The sequence below is a fragment of the Melanotaenia boesemani genome, chromosome 1 (assembly GCF_017639745.1).
Source record: "Melanotaenia boesemani isolate fMelBoe1 chromosome 1, fMelBoe1.pri, whole genome shotgun sequence".
Lineage (NCBI taxonomy): Eukaryota > Metazoa > Chordata > Actinopteri > Atheriniformes > Melanotaeniidae > Melanotaenia > Melanotaenia boesemani.
Genome location: NC_055682.1, coordinates 3,162,678 through 3,180,222, shown reverse-complemented (window position 1 = coordinate 3,180,222; position 17,545 = coordinate 3,162,678). Strand labels below are relative to the sequence as shown.

At 40.3% G+C, this 17,545-nt stretch overlaps 1 protein-coding gene across 1 annotated transcript; it reads right to left on the bottom strand.

The window, feature by feature from the left end:
• Window positions 1-1,736: 1,736 nt before the first annotated feature.
• On the bottom strand, window positions 1,737-13,266 carry LOC121638559 (cell wall protein DAN4-like). Its single transcript, XM_041983445.1, has 13 exons — window positions 13,077-13,266; window positions 12,404-12,594; window positions 12,132-12,296; window positions 11,411-11,564; window positions 8,451-9,561; window positions 8,221-8,365; window positions 7,946-8,089; window positions 7,759-7,817; window positions 7,484-7,671; window positions 5,866-6,260; window positions 5,683-5,779; window positions 3,747-3,927; window positions 1,737-2,453 (listed from the first exon to the last, which is right to left on the bottom strand). The coding sequence occupies exons 1-13, from the start codon at window positions 13,194-13,196 to the stop codon at window positions 2,320-2,322; spliced, it is 3,084 nt and encodes a 1,027-aa protein (XP_041839379.1). The 5' UTR covers window positions 13,197-13,266; the 3' UTR covers window positions 1,737-2,319.
• Window positions 13,267-17,545: the final 4,279 nt, after the last annotated feature.

Sequence of the window (17,545 nt, the reverse complement as noted above, 5' to 3'; positions counted from 1 at the left end):
AAGTCTCACGCCTTTTTTTTAAAAGATTGTTGGGATCGTCGGCCAAATTGACAATCAATATGTGGGTTCTTTTAATAACTTACTTCCATATCACTGCAAAAACAATCCATCTAACCAAGTCTTACAATCTTATAATCAGCCAAAACGTCTTTAAGGTCTTGTTTTGAAAGTGACAAACGCAGCAGAAGTAGAATGTGTAAGGTTAATGATCATGTCTTTTTTTTCTTACTTACTAACTGAATCTTAATATTGTTTAGTTTACATGAACGTTGGGATAAATAATCTTACTGAGACTGAGATCATGTTGTATCTTTGACTCCCATCATACATTGTAAACTCTAATTACCACAGAGATGATTATAAACCACAAATAATAGTAAATGATCACCTACAGCAGTCATTAAAATTCCACTCGCTGTTTTTCCAACAGTTACACTGCCCCCCATTCTAAGTAATACACACCCACATTTGAAAGAATTTAATTATGTTTTTTGGGTTTTCTGTTTAACTAATCAACCAGAGTAGATTTGATTGGAGATTCTTCAACAGGATGTGAACAGGAGACCAGAGCTGATGGATCAGTGTTCAGTGTGTCGCTGCCATCAGAGGCAGCTGTCGTATATTCAGTCAGTCATTCAGTCAGTCACTTCCATATTTGGCCAGAAATGTAACAAATACAAATAGTAGTTCAATAATAAATAAGTGGGGATGTTTTCAGTAACTCCATGTAATAGTGTGTCATTTATTTGGATAAAAATGTATAAAACAAAGGGGAAACCACTTTTTTTGTTCTGCTTGTTCACATTGTTGCTCGGGAAATAAGTTTAAGTTGATGCGCTCCAAGAGCCACACGAGGCGCTGTATATGTGATGTCTGCAAGAGACAAGTCACAAAGGGTGTGCCAAGAAGATGGAAACCAGTCCTTTTTTCTAAGAAGCTAATGCAGTCTATCAGGTACAATATTTTACATGTTTTTCATTGTTAATAATAAATCATGTAAATGTCATGTAGCTATGATGCCAATTAAGCCATTAATTTTATAGTAAGACAAAGTTTTTTTTATTATGTCTCATGTATTTGTTGTATTTATGTAAGTCCTCCATTTTTGTTCTTTTGTTTTTTTTTTAGTTTATTTAAGTTTGTATTTCTTTATTAGTTCTGACAGCATAATTGGGGCAACCAAGGATCATTTAAAAACACGTTCCTACAATAAATACCTGTGAAAACCCAAGAACAACTTTGTCGAGACAGTAACACGGTATGAACAACAAAATACTTAAGTGAGAAAATATTCAATAATGTGTGAAAAGTCAGACTTAAAAAAAAGGTTCACAAAAAAAAACCTCTTTCCCAAAACACTCTAATCAACCACACTGATGCTCTCTTATGCTTCCTTACATCCTTCAGACCAAGTCAAACCCAGCTCCTTATTGGCGAGTACAGACTTCAGTGTGGTTTTATTTCTCTTCCATCTACTGGGCCTTACATAGTGGGTTTGCAAACTTCCCACAACTCAGCCCTGAACAAGCGTCGACTGGTAGGTCTAGTCTGGAGTCTGGAGCTGGTTGAGTGTCAGTATTGCTGAATTAGTTCAAGCCTGACATCAACCTCACTTCCATGTTCCTAATGCTTATCTCCAGTTTGACTACAGAATTAAGTCAAAGGACACATGAAATGTGTGTGTATATAGATCATGTACTTTAAACTATATTTGCTATAAATGACTCTTTTCACCCTTTAGGAATACATCATAAACTTTATAAAGCACTTTTCAAAACAAATGCAGCAAAATGCTTAAATCAACACAACAAATTAAACCATAATCAGCAACAGGAATAGTACAAATACAAATCAAAGTCATTGTAACTGCATTTTAATAAAAAAACAACCCCAATAAAAAGATGACCCTGAGTCAGCTGATTTTATTTCCACCTGCATGTTGTTCCAGAATGTTGAGGTGAAAAGCTCCGCCCCCTTTTTTTACAGCTTAACCAGAACAGATAAAAGACCTCTAACCAAGGATTGCAAGGTGCATGCAGGGGTGAAGGACCACAGAGTGCTTTCTACGATTTTATTTATTTCTTTAAATCAATCGTAAAGCGTACTGGCACATTGCAGTGCTCCCTTTCCCTCTATAACTTTGCACTATCCAGATTTCTCATCATTAGTAGATTCTTAAAATAGAAAAATACACCTTTTATCAGAAAAGAATTACTTTAAAACAATATGATTGCTTCAGGGAAAATTTTTCCAGCTTCCATGAAAAAGAGAAATATAAACTCTGTCCACTACATCCTGATCCAAGCTGATGAAAGCATCTTATGTGTCAAAGGTTGGCAGGGGCTGGTATCCAGTTCTGGTCCTCCTCGATCGGTAGATGACCACTCCACATGCCAGGAGGCAGCCGGCAATAAAGACAAGGTTTGCGCCCAGATTCAGGCTCAGACCGGATGCTGGAAGGAGAAAATAGTCGTTCAGCTTGAGGTGCTTATTTTCCTACCAGGTCAGAGTGTGTGGTATAAAAGATGTTCGGTCTGCTCTCTGGCCAATTATTTCTCTACACGATGCAAAGTTCACAGTTACCACTGGGTTGGGATTAAAATGTTTAATTAGAATTTTTTTTATCAATCCCATGATTTTCTTTGATTTATCACAATCACTTGAATTTTCTTTTAATAATCATTTGATTTTCTCTCTGTTTCAGTTTATTTTATTTCTAAAAAGGGACGGTGCATATTTATGTATTTGGCAAATCATGATTAACTGCAGGATTTTTTATATTAATCACTTGATTTTCTTTGATTAATCACAATTAAATTCTTTTTTATTGTATGATGTTTAGTGATTTATCACAATTATGGAACCAATTGCAATAAATTGCAGCTATAAGCAAAATGAAATAATAAAAAAAAAGATTATTCATGAGGAAAACTAAGATAATAACCTCAAGCGTGTGTAAATACTTGGTTTTCTACCATTAACCTTTTCTCTTAGCTTAAAATTTGATAATCACTTATTTTTATGAACATTCTCACAAACTGGTATAATATTTTATTTTATGCATTGGCACGTGCTGCGATGCTGTCGCTCTCTTTGTTAAACTGTAACTGGATGAAAAATAGCTTGTTTTGGTTTAAACTTCTTTCAAAAGGAACTGAATAACTGCCGATCTGTGTTTGAGTTTTTGGTTTGGCAGAAATGGCGGTTAATGTTAAATCAGTTGTGAATTTTCCCTCATTCCCCTCTGGCCTGCTGCAGGAGATGGGAGAGGCCTGGCCGCTGTCTGCATGCCCCTCCTGCTCTCCACAGAATAAATGTGCACATCCTGATCCCTGGATCATCATCATATTTGTTTGAGTTTTACAAAAAACTAGCAGTATGACACAAGCACGGTATGTCGGGAACAGGTTTGAAATGAGTGTGCACTTCTTTCCCCCATGTGAACGGGTGGAGATTGGGTGGAGATAAAGAGGGATAGATCTCAACACATCACCAGTTCCTGTGATTGTGCCAGCAGTCTACATACAGATGGCCTTCCAGTCCAGCACCCCTCTCCTGTGGTTTGTCTGTATGTGTATTTAGTCAGTGAATAATGGACTTTTAAAAAACTACCTTTACATGCAATAAAATAATTTTCTGTTTTAATTACTACGTTAACACGTAACATGCCCAGCCCTTGTTGAAATACAACAGAAACTACGTAGCAGCACCCTCATCTTTTCCCCTGACTGCAGGTGCACACTCACCTGTCTTCTCAGAAGTCTTAACCAGGTGCAAAGGCCCCTGGGAAATGAAGTGACTGCTGGTCTGAGATGCAGCTTCTCTTTTGCCGCGATGGTTCTCAGAGTTGGACCCGAGGCATCCCTGGGAGCACCGGGTTCCAGGAACATCACTCTCACACAGGATGACTGAGCAGGTGATGTAGACCTGCAGACACACGGAGGTCAAGTCCAACATTTGGACATTTTAATGACGTCTCAAACATGAGAAACCAGCTTTTACAGAGTGAAGAACTTCCTTCATCCGGACATGTTCTGTTAGATCGGTTTTAAACACACTGAATTATTGGGGAATATTAAAGACTTTGGCTTTTGAGTCACTGTTTTGCTCATCATGGCTGGACTTGTCAGCTGCTCTAAGTGGTTTTAAGCTGTGCATGATGATGGTGGCTTTCCATATCAGACTGTGATAACAGCAGAGGGCACTGCTGAACATCAGATATCCAAACGTGCATCTGTTTTTACCTCTGTTGCTCTTCTCCTTCTAATTCCCTGGTAAAACAGGTATGTTGGCATGAACATGCATCAATGCTGAATTTAAAGTTAAAGTCGGGTGGTTACAAATGTCTAGAGACTGATGAAGCGCAACCAGACCTCCCCTTCCACATTAACCGGTTGGACTGGTGTCTGTCTGATATTAGCAAAAAGGAAAACCTGCTTTTAATTCACTGATGGGCATCAATAATGACTCAAGGAAGTTGACTAACTATTTGAAAACATCTAAAATTGTATGGCTCATGGCTGAAAGATCACAAAATTATTTGTGGTTGTGACCAGAAAAAGTCTTCATGCTTCAGAGATAATCGCAGGGGACAGAAAAAGAGTAAAAATACATCAGAAATGAAATAAAAGATTTGATGTTGGTATAGGTGTTCTGCCAGCGGGAAGCCTCAGTTTTACAGCTGAACTGGGCCAAAATTACAGACTCATGTTAAAAACTGTGCGTAGCAAAATAAACTACAGGTGGCGTCTGCAGGAAAAAAGGAAATACGGCGCATAAAAACTTTCAGATTTATAAAAACGCTTGTTTCCATTTATAAATCAGAATCAACTCTAATGATACACATGAGGGAGCGCCTTGCCCCGCCCACATGGTGGCTATAAATGGTCAGGTGGATGCCTGTAAAACATATTCATCACATCATTTCCATGATGGCTCAGGAGGTAAAAGGAGGGGAAAAGTGGATTTTTTCAGAATGTGAGACAGAGATCCTGATGAACCACTCTGGAAAAGGTACAAAATGTTCAACTGGTGGGCACGGCGTGGACATTACTGGTGTCAGAGAGGCTGAATAGTGGCAGCAAGTGGAGATGCTGTCATCACAGTGTCAGAGGGGGAAGACACGCCAGAGGAATCGAACGTACGGCTGGATATCTCAGTCGATAGAGCATTCGTCTGTCATGCAGGAGATCGAAGTTCGATTCCCACAGGGGTGAACAGTAACACCTTCCAGATGGGACCTTAGGCAGGATGCTACAGCACAGAGTCAATCGTTCTGGAGAAAAGCGTCTGCTAGATGACAGTAATGATGCCGGTAATGTAGTCTTTTAATGTATAAAATAAATATGTACAGCCCATCCAGCACCGTAGCAGACGTGTCCTCAGAGGAAGTCCTGCAGGTGCAGAGGGACACCATCACCGCTATTAATCAGGTGGACAAGGAGCTGCAGCAAATGGAGACTGACTTGACGGAAATTGGAACAATTACAAAAGGATTGTGTAGGAATAAATAAATAAATAAAGGAAATCCACCTCTTGTGTGTTTCATGAGCATTGCAGTGCTTTAGCTAGCACCATTTTCTACTGACCAAATCTTGTTTTGTTGTTACTTTGACTTGGATTTCTGACTTTTAAAAGCTTTAAAGTATCTTGTCTGTTTGTTTGTTTTTTAAGGAACTCTACCTCATCTTGTGCTCCGATGAACTCGAAAGCCTCCATACCAAATCTGAACTGAGACCTGGACCTGGAGTAGATTTGCACAGTTTTGTCCTTCACACACCTGAGACAGAGAGCAGGTAAATGCTTTAGAAACTGATCATTTCTCATAAAGATCAGACACAGCACAGAAACATTTTCACCAAATACCCATTTTCCATGATGGTGTAGCTGATGTGGGAGTTAGGGTTGTCGTAGGGAGTTGCCTTGCAGGCCTCCACAAAGAGCTCGGTGTTGGGGATGGACGAAGTCGCCTCGATCTGCATGAAGATCATCTGCTTGATGTAAACCTGCACTGGGTAGCTGCTGGGGTTCACTCGTCTGCTGAAATTCTGAGTCTCAAAGAACTCAAACTGGAAGGTGAACACACCAAAGCCTCTCTCTCTGAAGCTGTACGGGTCTTTGTGTGTGAATCCCAGAGTCAGGCTGGTTCGCTTCGGATAGACGCAGGAAAAGGAGATCTCTTCATGATGTCGTCTGGAAATGACTTCATTTAGGTCCGCAGATGTGATCGCATTCCTATAGACGATGTTATCATCGTCCTCCTAAAGTGACAGGAGATAAAAGAGAATTAAATGGAGTCAATAAGACAGGAGGTGGTGATAATTGGAGAATTTTTTACATGAATGCACATATTATCTAGATAAAAGATTAAAATAGAAATTTTATTATAAATTATACTGTAGATTATAGATTATAAAACCACAATATATACAACCACTGTGTTAGACCAGTAAAAAAACAGCATAAAAGAAGAGTAATAATAATAATAGAATAGAATAGAATAGAATAGAATAGAAATACTTTATTAATCCCTTTGGAGAGTCCTCAGTGAAATTTGGGTACCAGCAGCAATACAACACCAACAGTAAAGCAGGATAAGCACTAAGATATACTATATACAGGTATAAAGTAAAATAGAGGTAATAAGGTGCAAGAAAAGTATAAAATAGAATGCAATAAAAAAAAGATAAGTTAAATAAAACAATATAAACAAGCATTGCACACAGTAGAGGTGATGCAGATTCCCAGTTCAGTATTGCACGTATAAGTTATTGCAACTGTTTGTATGGGTTTTTGTGCATGTGTTGTATCAGGCGGACTGCACAGCTGCCTCTCCCCCCTCCTTCTCCCCCTCCCTCTCCCCCCTCCTTCTCCCCCTCCTGCCTAATGCAGAGTTGTACAGTTTGATGGCTCGGTGGTCAAAGGAGTCTCTGAGCCGGTTGGTTCTACTCTTGGGGAGGAGCAGCCTGTTACTGGTCAGGCTTCTCTGTGCACTGATGACAGTGTGCAGAGGGAGACTGGCATCATTCACAATAGCCAGTAGTTTTTTTAGTGTTCTCCTCTCTGCCACTGTCACCAGGGAGTCCAGCTTCATGCCAACCACAGAGCCCGCCCGCCTGATGAGTTTTTCCAGTTAGCACACCTTTTTCTCATAATAATAATAATAACAATAATAATAATAATAATAATAATGGTATCGGGAGAGATAGAAAACAACATTAAAAACAGTCAGCAGAGAAAGTTGTGGCTGAGACAGATCTTTGTTATTGTCTAATAAATATGTTTTCTCTGAGTCATGCCAATTACAATGCATGTATATATATATATATACAGACAGACAGACAGATAGACAGATAGATAGATAGATAGATAGATAGATAGATAGATAGATAGATAGATAGATAGATAGATAGATAGATAGATAGATAGATAGATAGATAAATAGATAGATAGATAGATAGATAGGTTGGTTTGTTTTGAGTACCTCAACATAAGTCCCACAGGCATTGAGTGACATCACAGCTACCAGGTGGGTTGCGTTGGAGAGTCTTTTCAGGTCACAGGAAGAATCTGTGAACTCGTTCAGGTGCAGTTTGTTTTCGTTGAGTTTGATATGGGGGGTCTTCTTCACTTCAACGGTTACAGTTGTTTCATTGCAGGTCACAGTGGCCTCTACATGGTGTAAGATGTTTTTTATTCTAGTGACACTGAATTTCATATAAATAATTAAAGAAAAGCAAAAATCTTGCTATAACTAACCATGTTGCTCAACATCAACCATGACACAGCGCAGCTCTGAATGGAAGACTCGGTTTTGTCTAAGAAAGACAGAAAGAGCAGGTTATGTAGGTTTTACAATGAAATGCCACAGAATGTTTGATCTAAACTGCAGTTTTAAGTGTACAGTGGGAAAGTCATTAAACAAAGACAATTATCTAAAACTCACCCATCTTTTGCTTCAGACACGAAGCAAAAAGGGAGATGTTCATTAAGTTCAATTTCAGTTGGTGTCCATGTAATCAGGTATGAGTCTGTGGAGACTTTCTGCTTTGAAAAGCCTCGTGGTCCCGTCACTATCAGGTCAATTATCCTACAAAATAAATTCATTTACAATAGGCGTCATTATTGGCCATGAAACAAATAAAGTCAGACATGATATTAAAACGAGGCACAATAGAAGGAAAATACCGTATTGAGGATTCTTTTGAAAGGTTTTCTTACTCTGTATATTGGGTTGTAGATCTGACTTTGATTTCAAGGCTATGGTTGACAAATGCAGGAAGGTGTGCACCATGCGCTGGAGTTGGTGACAAGAAAAGGGGAAAATAATCGCCATCCAGACATGAAGGGATGTCATGGGAGTCCACTGAAAGCAATATGGAGAAACAGACTGTAAGGAATTTATAAGTTCCAAAATATTAAATATTATAACAATAAAAATGTTACCATACCAAAAACAGTAAAATCCAAAGGAATCCTGCTCAAACGAGGTGCTGATGCCCTGTAATATGGTGTGGTAGTCAATGGTCCAGGTGTGGGGGTTGATAGGGGATCTGTTGTAATAACTGGTCCAGCTGTTGTGGTGGTGGTTGGAGGAGCTGTTGCATTGACTGGTCCAGCTGTGGTGGTGGTTGGAGGAGCTGTTGCATTGACTGGTCTAGCTGCGGTGGTGGTTGGAGGAGCTGTTGCATTGACTGGTCTTGCTGCGGTGGTGGTTGGAGGAGCTGTTGCATTGACTGGTCTAGCTGCGGTGGTGGTTGGAGGAGCTGTTGCATTGACTGGTCTAGCTGCGGTGGTGGTTGGAGGAGCTGTTGCATTGACTGGTCTAGCTGTGGTGGTGGTTGGAGGAGCTGTTGCATTGACTGGTCTAGCTGTGGTGGTGGTTGGAGGAGCTGTTGCATTGACTGGTCTAGCTGCGGTGGTGGTTGGAGGAGCTGTTGCATTGACTGGTCTAGCTGCGGTGGTGGTTGGAGGAGCTGTTGCATTGACTGGTCTAGCTGCGGTGGTGGTTGGAGGAGCTGTTGCATTGACTGGTCTAGCTGTGGTGGTGGTTGGAGGAGCAGTTGCATTGACTGGTCCAGCTGTGGTGGTGGTTGGAGGAGCTGTTGCATTGACTGGTCCAGCTGCGGTGGTGGTTGGAGGAGCTGTTGCATTTACTGGTCTAGCTGTGGTGGTGGTTGGAGGAGCTGTTGCATTGACTGGTCCAGCTCTGGTGGTGGTTGGAGGAGCTGTTGCATTTACTGGTCTAGCTGCGGTGGTGGTTGGAGGAGCTGTTGCATTGACTGGTCCAGCTGTGGTGGTGGTTGGAGGAGCTGTTGCATTTACTGGTCTAGCTGTGGTCGTGGTTGGAGGAGCTGTTGCATTGACTGGTCCAGCTGTGGTGTTCAAAGATGGATCTACAACTTGACGTTTACTTCTGCTAACTGAAAGGGGTGTTTTTCTTGTGTAAGAGCCATCAGAGTAGAACAGTGTGATATCATTGTTGGGAAAGTCTTCCACCACAAGCTCAATTGGATGGTATCCACTGATAGTACTGTATCTGTATGTAAGGGAGCACGAATTCTGACAAATAGGAAGACAATGGTCATGAGTTGTGGGTAGTGACAGAGTGAATGAGATTGCAAGTACAGGTGGTCATCTTGGTCATCCAGGCAGGGCTCAGAGTAGTTACTGCTACTTTGCTTCGAGAATAGCCAGATGGTTTAGAATCTGGTTACCTCCTGGACAACTCCCTGGTGAGGGATTCTGAGCAGATCCCACCTGGAGAAGACCCCGTGTAAGACCCTGGACATGCTGGAGGGACTATATCTCACAGCTTGCCTGGAAATGCCTTGAGATCCGGCCGGACGAGCTGGCAAATGTGGCCGGGAAGAGGGAAGTCTGAGTTTCCCTGTTTAGACAGCTTCCCAGCCACCAGAACCCGGAAAAGTGGCAAGAAAATGGAAGAATAGATTTATATAGCACTTTTCATGACCCCCAAAGTGCTGTACACTGAATCTGTTGTGCATTTATTCCACATTTATACTTGGTGGTGGTAAGCTAAACGTGTAGTCACAGCTACCCTGGGCCACATCGATGGAAACATGGCAGCCAATCAGCACCATCTGAACAACCATGAATATTCATATGCATTCATACATCAGCAATGTTGATGCTGAGGGCAAGGAGGGTGAAGAATAGTTGATTCTGGATTGAGGAGGAGCAGTGTAGTTTTTGCCCCGGCCCTGGAACAGTGGACCAGCTCTACACCCTCTGCAGGGTCTTGGAGGAAGCATGGAAGTTTGCCCAACCAGTCTACATGTTTTGTTGACTTAAAGAAGGAGTCCAACTGTGTCTACTGTGGGAGTCCTGTCGTAGGTTTATTGATTATTGAGTGCCAGACCTCCTTATATAGGCTGTGTGGCCCATGTACAACTGGTTTCAGAGCTGGGTATCTCAGGTTCTTGTTCACAAATGAGGGAAGAATGAATGAAGCTGGAAATCGATAAGCAGATCAGTGCAGCATCTGCAGTGATGCAGACTCTGCATCTGTCTGTTGTGGTGAAGAAGGAGCTGAGCTAAAGCTTCTTCCTGTACTGGTCGATCTATGTTACTACCCTCACCTTGGTCTCCATTTGTGGGTAGTGGCCAAATAAAGGAGCTGAGCCAAAAGGCAAAGCTCTCGATTTATCGGTCAGTCCACATTCCTACCCTCACCCATGGTCATGAGTTGTAGGTAGTGACTGAATGAATGAGACTGCAAATACAAGTGGTGCAAATACATCCTGTACACCTCTCAGGAGAAATTTTCTGGACATGTCCCAAGAGGAGACCACTGGGAAGACCCAGAACACACAGGAGGGATTTTCGCTCTCGGAGGTCCTGGAAGCTGAAAGAAGTTGCTAGGGGCTGGGCTTCTCTTCTTAGGCTACTGCACCCACAATCCACCCTAGATGAGCAGTAGAAAGTGGATGGATGTGTAGGCGGGTCTGTTGTACACTGGGTCTTGCAAACATCCAAAATACACATTAAGCCAGATTTACCAAACATTTTTTGTTTGTTTGTTTGTTATGTTTTCTTTAAAAAATTACTATTGATATTTATTAACAAGGTGTAGTGATAAGCTAGTATCTGGCAGCCTTGTCAGGTTTCACAACCATGTAGTTTATGCAACACATGCTGCATACAGTTTTCTGCAACAATATCATGACATATATATTTTCATGTGAAAGCACCACAACTTGTGTTAAATACTTTTTAATAATCATAACTCTTTTGTGTTTCATTTATTTTTTGTTTAATTCTATTTTCTATTATATAACTGCTGATGGTATCATGAAGCACTTTGATCAACTGTTTTTAAATGTGCTACATAAATAAATTTAACATTGACATTAGACATTGTGTAGCTGAGATGCAGACACTTCCTTACCTGATCTAAAGTGAAAGCTGAGTCAAGGTTACACAGCGAACATGTTTCATGGTAATGTAATCCATATGCATATGTTTCCAGTCTGCATCTCACGCTGTCACCATCAGGGTCAAACACGGTGAGGTTGAATGTTCGAGGGCACTTCTGTGTTACTCTGTAAAATGTGATTCAAATAAGTCAGAAATTATTTCCACTTAGAGGAATCCATTTTGTAATGGGGAGAGGCGGAGCCTATCCCAGCTGTCATTTAGCATGAGGCATAATACACCGGTCCATCATGGGGTCATCTACCACATGAGTGGGAAGCCCATTTGAAAGCTAGCTGCTGTATATATCCCTCCTAATGCAAACAAAGGGACTCAAATCTGCTGTGACACTAACTCAGACTGATGTTACTGGAATAGAATTGTTTAAGGTTGAGTTTTTAGAAAGGTCCAGGGACAAACACTCATGCATACTCACTCCTAAGTTAAATTCAGAGTCACAAATTACCCCAACATGCACAGTTTTGGACTATAAGGGGAAGTTAGAGGACCTTGTAGCCCAGTATCTGCCACTGAATATGTTTCATTAGCAAATTTACTGCATACTTATTTACCACCAGCTTACACCTAAACAGGTGGTTTAGATACTGAAATTTAACTTAATATTAATGAAACCAAAAGATCATTTCAAGATCAAGAAAGAGAAAATGTTAAAGAAACAGGAACCACTTCCTTACCTGATAATTGGAAGTATGGTAGTGATGGGAGAACGGTTTGATTCTCCAGTATCAGATCGAGTTCCCAGGTCCACATGTGTCAACATTCTCCATGAAACACGTGAGCCTCTGTGATTTTCGATCCAGAAAGTCGGATCATTGTAGAACATGGCATACTCAGGGTACCTGTTTAAAGAGATATTTGCAAAATAAGCATAAAATTCACATAAATGTCAATAAATGTTTCTACTGAAAAAGCTTTTGCTGAATCCTCAGATTTAATGTTGTCTTACATTACATCAAAGGGGAGGTTGGTGTTGAGCTCTCTTCGTAATAACAACTCAGTTTGGTGCCAGGTGAGGCCATAGGAATTACGGGCAGTTGTTTCAGCATAGATCTCGGTCGGATATCCACATTCTCCATATGTACAACCTTGGGAATACGTATGGAAATCATTTCCAGTTGGCTTGTAGCGAAAATCTACCTGTAAAAATTTTAAAAGTTATATGTATTTATGTTCAGTTTGTTTTACAAGAGGAATAATATTCAAGACTCAGGAGAGTAATAAACCCCGATATAAGCAATAAATATGAATTCTACAGCTTATTTAGTTCTTGTGTTATCACTTAGTTTTATCACAAGATAAAATTATTATGATAAAACTAAGCGTCTGATAACACAAGGATTAAATCAGTCACTGAAAATTATAGACGTCTTATTGGATTAAATATGAACTCTATTTTCATGACAAAGCACCAATACAATCACTTCTAAATGAACCAATCAACTAAGTCAGGGGAATGCTGTGGGCTTTGTGTTTGTCAGCCAAACATCAGTTTTGCCTGCATCTAATGATCAGGATACTGGGATTCATCAAATTCTATGTAAAAGAAGTCTCAACCACATTCTGCTCATTTTAAGGTTCTTGAAGATTTCACAAGACACCTGCCATTAAATTTAACTTACCTCATAACGCCCATTTGAATTCCTTCCTTTGGGGGTGAAAGCCAGTGATGCACCTATGTGACTGGATGTACATGCAGGTGTGAACATCAGCAGTTGCAGAAGCAGCGTAAGGGAACCCATCCTGTCGAGTTCTTCTACCTCAACATGTGCAGCTCGCCTTAAATATTCTGCTACACGGAAAAAAACATGACATCCTCACACTGGATCAGCTTTAATAAAAACACCCTGGACTGATGAGAACTAGTTTTACCAGATTCGTTTTCTAAGAAGCCAAAATGTTCCACCCCTGATCTCAGGAATCCCAGACTTGTGTAAATGAACTGGGTCTGCATTGTGTTTCTGCATCTGAGAACAATTAAAGCTTGTTGAAAACAAACCTATGACTATGCAAAATGTTGGTAAAGATCTTCCACTTAAATCAGAAAAAATATTCAAATAAAAATGAATGAAAAATAAATTCATTAACCCACCTAAAACTCCTGACTTCAGTACTACTTATTTATCATAATTTGCTTTTATTTGAACTGAAATTCTTTGTTTCTTGACTTCTTGTCTCTTTTTTGGATCCAGATTGACAAAACAGAACAGTCTGCCCTGCTGTTTACAGGGCGTGATTGGGCCATGGCCCAACTACACAAAACACATTCATTTTACTTCTACTTACACACTCGTAATTTTAAATTAAATTTTAAATTAAAATTTAAAACTTCCTAATAAAGCATGCAGAGAATCTCTTAAAAGATTTCACTGGAAATCTGTTTTAGAAATCCAAGTATTTTTGCTTTAGTTGACAAAATTGTTTATGTTTTAAAGATTATCTTTTAAGGAATTCCTTAAGTATAAGTATTTATACTCTACACTAATGACGGAGTCTTACATGTGTAATTTGGTGGCCGGATACTTCAGTTTGCAGGTCATCCATCTCCCATGTGGAAGACCTGAGTTTGAACCCAACTAGGGACATATGGGGTGAATATTAAAACCTTCCAGTTGGGTCCTTGACACTGCCTATTCTCAAATGTACGTTGCTTTGAAGAAAAGTGTCTGCTAAATGAGTGTAATGTAATTTCGTCTGTTTTGGGGTCGAAACCATGGGGGCAGTGTTGAGCAGTATAGTTGATACAAAAGGAACAAAGAATAAGAAGTGACACATTTAATGGCATCACAGACCACCTGTATCTACTGCACTGCCTTCTATTATGTTGTTTTCTAAGAATGAACATCATCATGATCTCCACTGCCGCCATGGACTTCAGAACTCAGAGATGAACTCTGCACTGCCCTCTGGTGGATGTATTAGCTAACAACCATATGATGCATGAAGGCATGAGGGCAGTGCCATTTGAAACAGATGTACCGGCTTACTTATGGAAAGGGAGCATAAATAGGACATTAGAGGAAGGAGCTGGTGTTAACTCTTCTGTTGCCATGGAAACTCATAACAAGCCTTGAAGGAGTCAAAAGTACATGGAGAAACAACTTCAGCAGCACAGCCTCTAAAGCAACATGAAAAATTATCTTTACAGTGAATGTCTTTAAAAAAAGTTTATATGTTAAAAATCACAACACTGCCCACGTTTAGACGAGTTTTAATGACCCTTTAATTCAGAATTAAAATTTAGTCCTCTTTAAAAGTTAAAAAAAATACTCGTAAAATCCAAATTCCAAATGAAAATCACCATTTCGAACTTAACTCCAAAGTAAGTGGCTGGTTTATTCTGATTTTAAGTCCAAATAAAATAATTCCTCGATAATGTATGTATAATGTATGTTTAAATAAATTCCGGTTGTTCTGCGCATGCTCGTTCCCCTGTCCTGTCACGATGATACACAAATGATATCGTCCTTCTCCTCCTCAGCTGACGAAAGTGAAGTAGGATGCCAGTGTTGAGCTGCTGCTTCAAAACTATAATCAAAAGTAAAGCAAAAGTGGTTATTATTATGTGATCTTCTATGTTGTAAGTGAAAAGAAAAGAAGCAGGAAGTAGAGTTTGTTTTCTTCCAGTAGACGTAAATGCGTCATGTCCATCCCCTGTCCAGTAAGAACCCTTTCCAACACCCAGATCTAAAGCAGAATTCGGAATTACTCTTTTCATGTAAATGCGAACGAGAATACTTTAATTTCAAATTATCTAATTCATTATTTCATTCTGAATAATTAAATCAGAGTTAAAAATCATCATGTAACCATGGCCACTATGACACCGTGGTCAGGTCTACGATAGCTTGCTGCCACATCGCGGCGCATTCTGGAATGGATTCACCGTGAACACAAGGAGCAGATGCAGCAGCATGTGAAACAAAGCCATCCTGAAAAGAAGTCCATCTTGAACATGAATGCTGCATCCTAAATATGCCTCGAATAAATTTTACTTATTATGCTCCATGTATTATTACAATCACAACTATAATCATTTCCTTTTATTATTTAAATTTATTTATTCATTTATTAATTGTGTTCACACTGACTGTTCAACATTTTATCCATTGTGCATTTTTCATTGTGTTCTGTTCTACTTGGAGTTCACTGAAAGGACAGAGTGACCCCCCAGTTTCCATCTCCTCATCTCTGATAGTGGGTGCAGGCTGGTGCTTGTACAGACGCAGATCTGGAACATAGCTCAACTCTTTGAAGATAACAGGCTGTTCACGACACCGATCTACAGATTTATGCACCCACTCCAGATTCTGGGAGGAGGGAAGGATTCACTCTGTCTTGACCTTATCGGGTCAAAGTGACCCCTAAGTACGACAGAAAGGGATAAAACATTTGTCCCGGCTTGGGTCCAGCAGAGTCCTCTTTTGACTTTACACGACTCAGACGAATGCTCTCACTTACTTGCAAGTAATTTGTCTTTGTTCATTTTCCTTTAATAAATTGTGTTATACTTTACTCATTCCAGACTCTTGGTAATTAATTAACAGCCTCACTGGAGATAGAAAAGGAACAAACCATCACATCATTTACTGAAAGCAACATGAATGAAGCGAAACCTGTTTAGCTGCTTTGTATTTTCCACTGTGTGAACTGATCTGATCTTTGTAGATTAAAATATTTATTTCTTTAGGCTGACTTATTAAAACTTTGAGTTTGCAATCAGATTGATTTTTATCTTCAAAAGGTTCATCTAGAACGACTCATAAATAAGATCTAAGTGAGTCCCGATGTGCACGGCTGTAACACTGGGTTACTCATGAGCTGATACATATTTGTCTTCTGAGTAAAGCCATATTACAGGAAACATTTGTAGTTGTTTCCTCCTATTTGCACTTGCAGAATGGATCACGTTGTCAGTAACCAGTCCTCAGAAGACCTGTAGCATGGCTCAGAGGGTAGAGTGGTCATCTTGTAGCCTGAGGGTTGCTGGTTTGATCCTCGTCCTGTTGAGCTCATGTCAAGGTGTGAAGGGGTTAGCGCCTTGCATGGCAGCTTCCGCCAGTGTGTGAATATGTGTGTGAATGAATGAATGTGATGCATAATGTAAAGCGCTTTGGGTATCATTACAGGTACAGAAAAGTGTTGTATAAATTTACCATTTAGAAAATGGAGAAACGTTGCTCATCTGACGAGTCTCCATTTCAGCTCCACATTCAGATGCTCAGCTCAGAATCTGCTGGAAACATCATGAAAACATGGATCCATCCTGCCTTGGATCAACGCTTCAGGCTGCTGCTGGTGTCATTGTGGGGGAAGTAGCCATCTTCTACTTCAAATGCACCATGTCACAAAGCTCAGATCATCTCCACCTGCTTTCTAGAACATGACGATGAGTTCACTGGACTCCAACGGCCTCCACAGCCACCAGATCTCAGTCCAGTAGAGCAGCTTTGGGATGTGGTGGAACCGGAGATTCTCATCATGGATGCAGCCGACAAACCTGCAGCAACTGTGTGATGCTGTCATGTCAATATGGAGAAAACCTCTGAGGAAGGTTTCCACCTGCTTCCATCTATCACACCAGGAATTAAAAAGGTCCGACCCGGTACAAGCAGGTGGACGGTGAGTGTATGTTACATCATGTTTTGTGCGGGTCAGACATGATGCAAAGGCCCAAAACATATTCCCTGAATCATGATCGTCATTCTAAACCAGTGTGGTGTCTCTCTCTGCTCCTTATTTGAGACAGAAATTGTTTTCTCAAACAGGACAAAACCAGAAGTAAAATACCTCTGCTTTGTTTGCACAACCTAATTGTTCTCTGAGGAGGAATGTTCTGCTTAAAGAAAACAAATGAGTTGTCCTGGATGGTTTCACTTCACTTGAACATGAACACAAAAGACGAGAGATTCTCTTTAGTTTGAATTTGGTTTGGTTACGTTGTCAAGACACAGTTTTAAAATCTGAAAAGAGGTTATAGGAGGGCATTAAGTGACTGTCGTGGGTCCACAAACCTGCAGCAACTGTGTGATGCTGTCATGTCAATATGGAGAAAACCTCTGAGGAAGGTTTCCACCACCTGCTTCCATCT

Bases quoted from the DNA above. Each gene is read 5' to 3' on its own strand.
- LOC121638559 (XM_041983445.1), bottom strand. From the start codon at position 13,196: ATGGGTTCCCTTACGCTGCTTCTGCAACTGCTGATGTTCACACCTGCA. The intron at 7,672-7,758 runs GTTAGTTATAGC...TACACCATGTAG, and splicing joins GGTTGATGTTGAGCAACATG to AGGCCACTGTGACCTGCAAT. The intron at 5,780-5,865 runs GTATTTGGTGAA...TCTCTGTCTCAG, and splicing joins TACACCATCATGGAAAATGG to GTGTGTGAAGGACAAAACTG.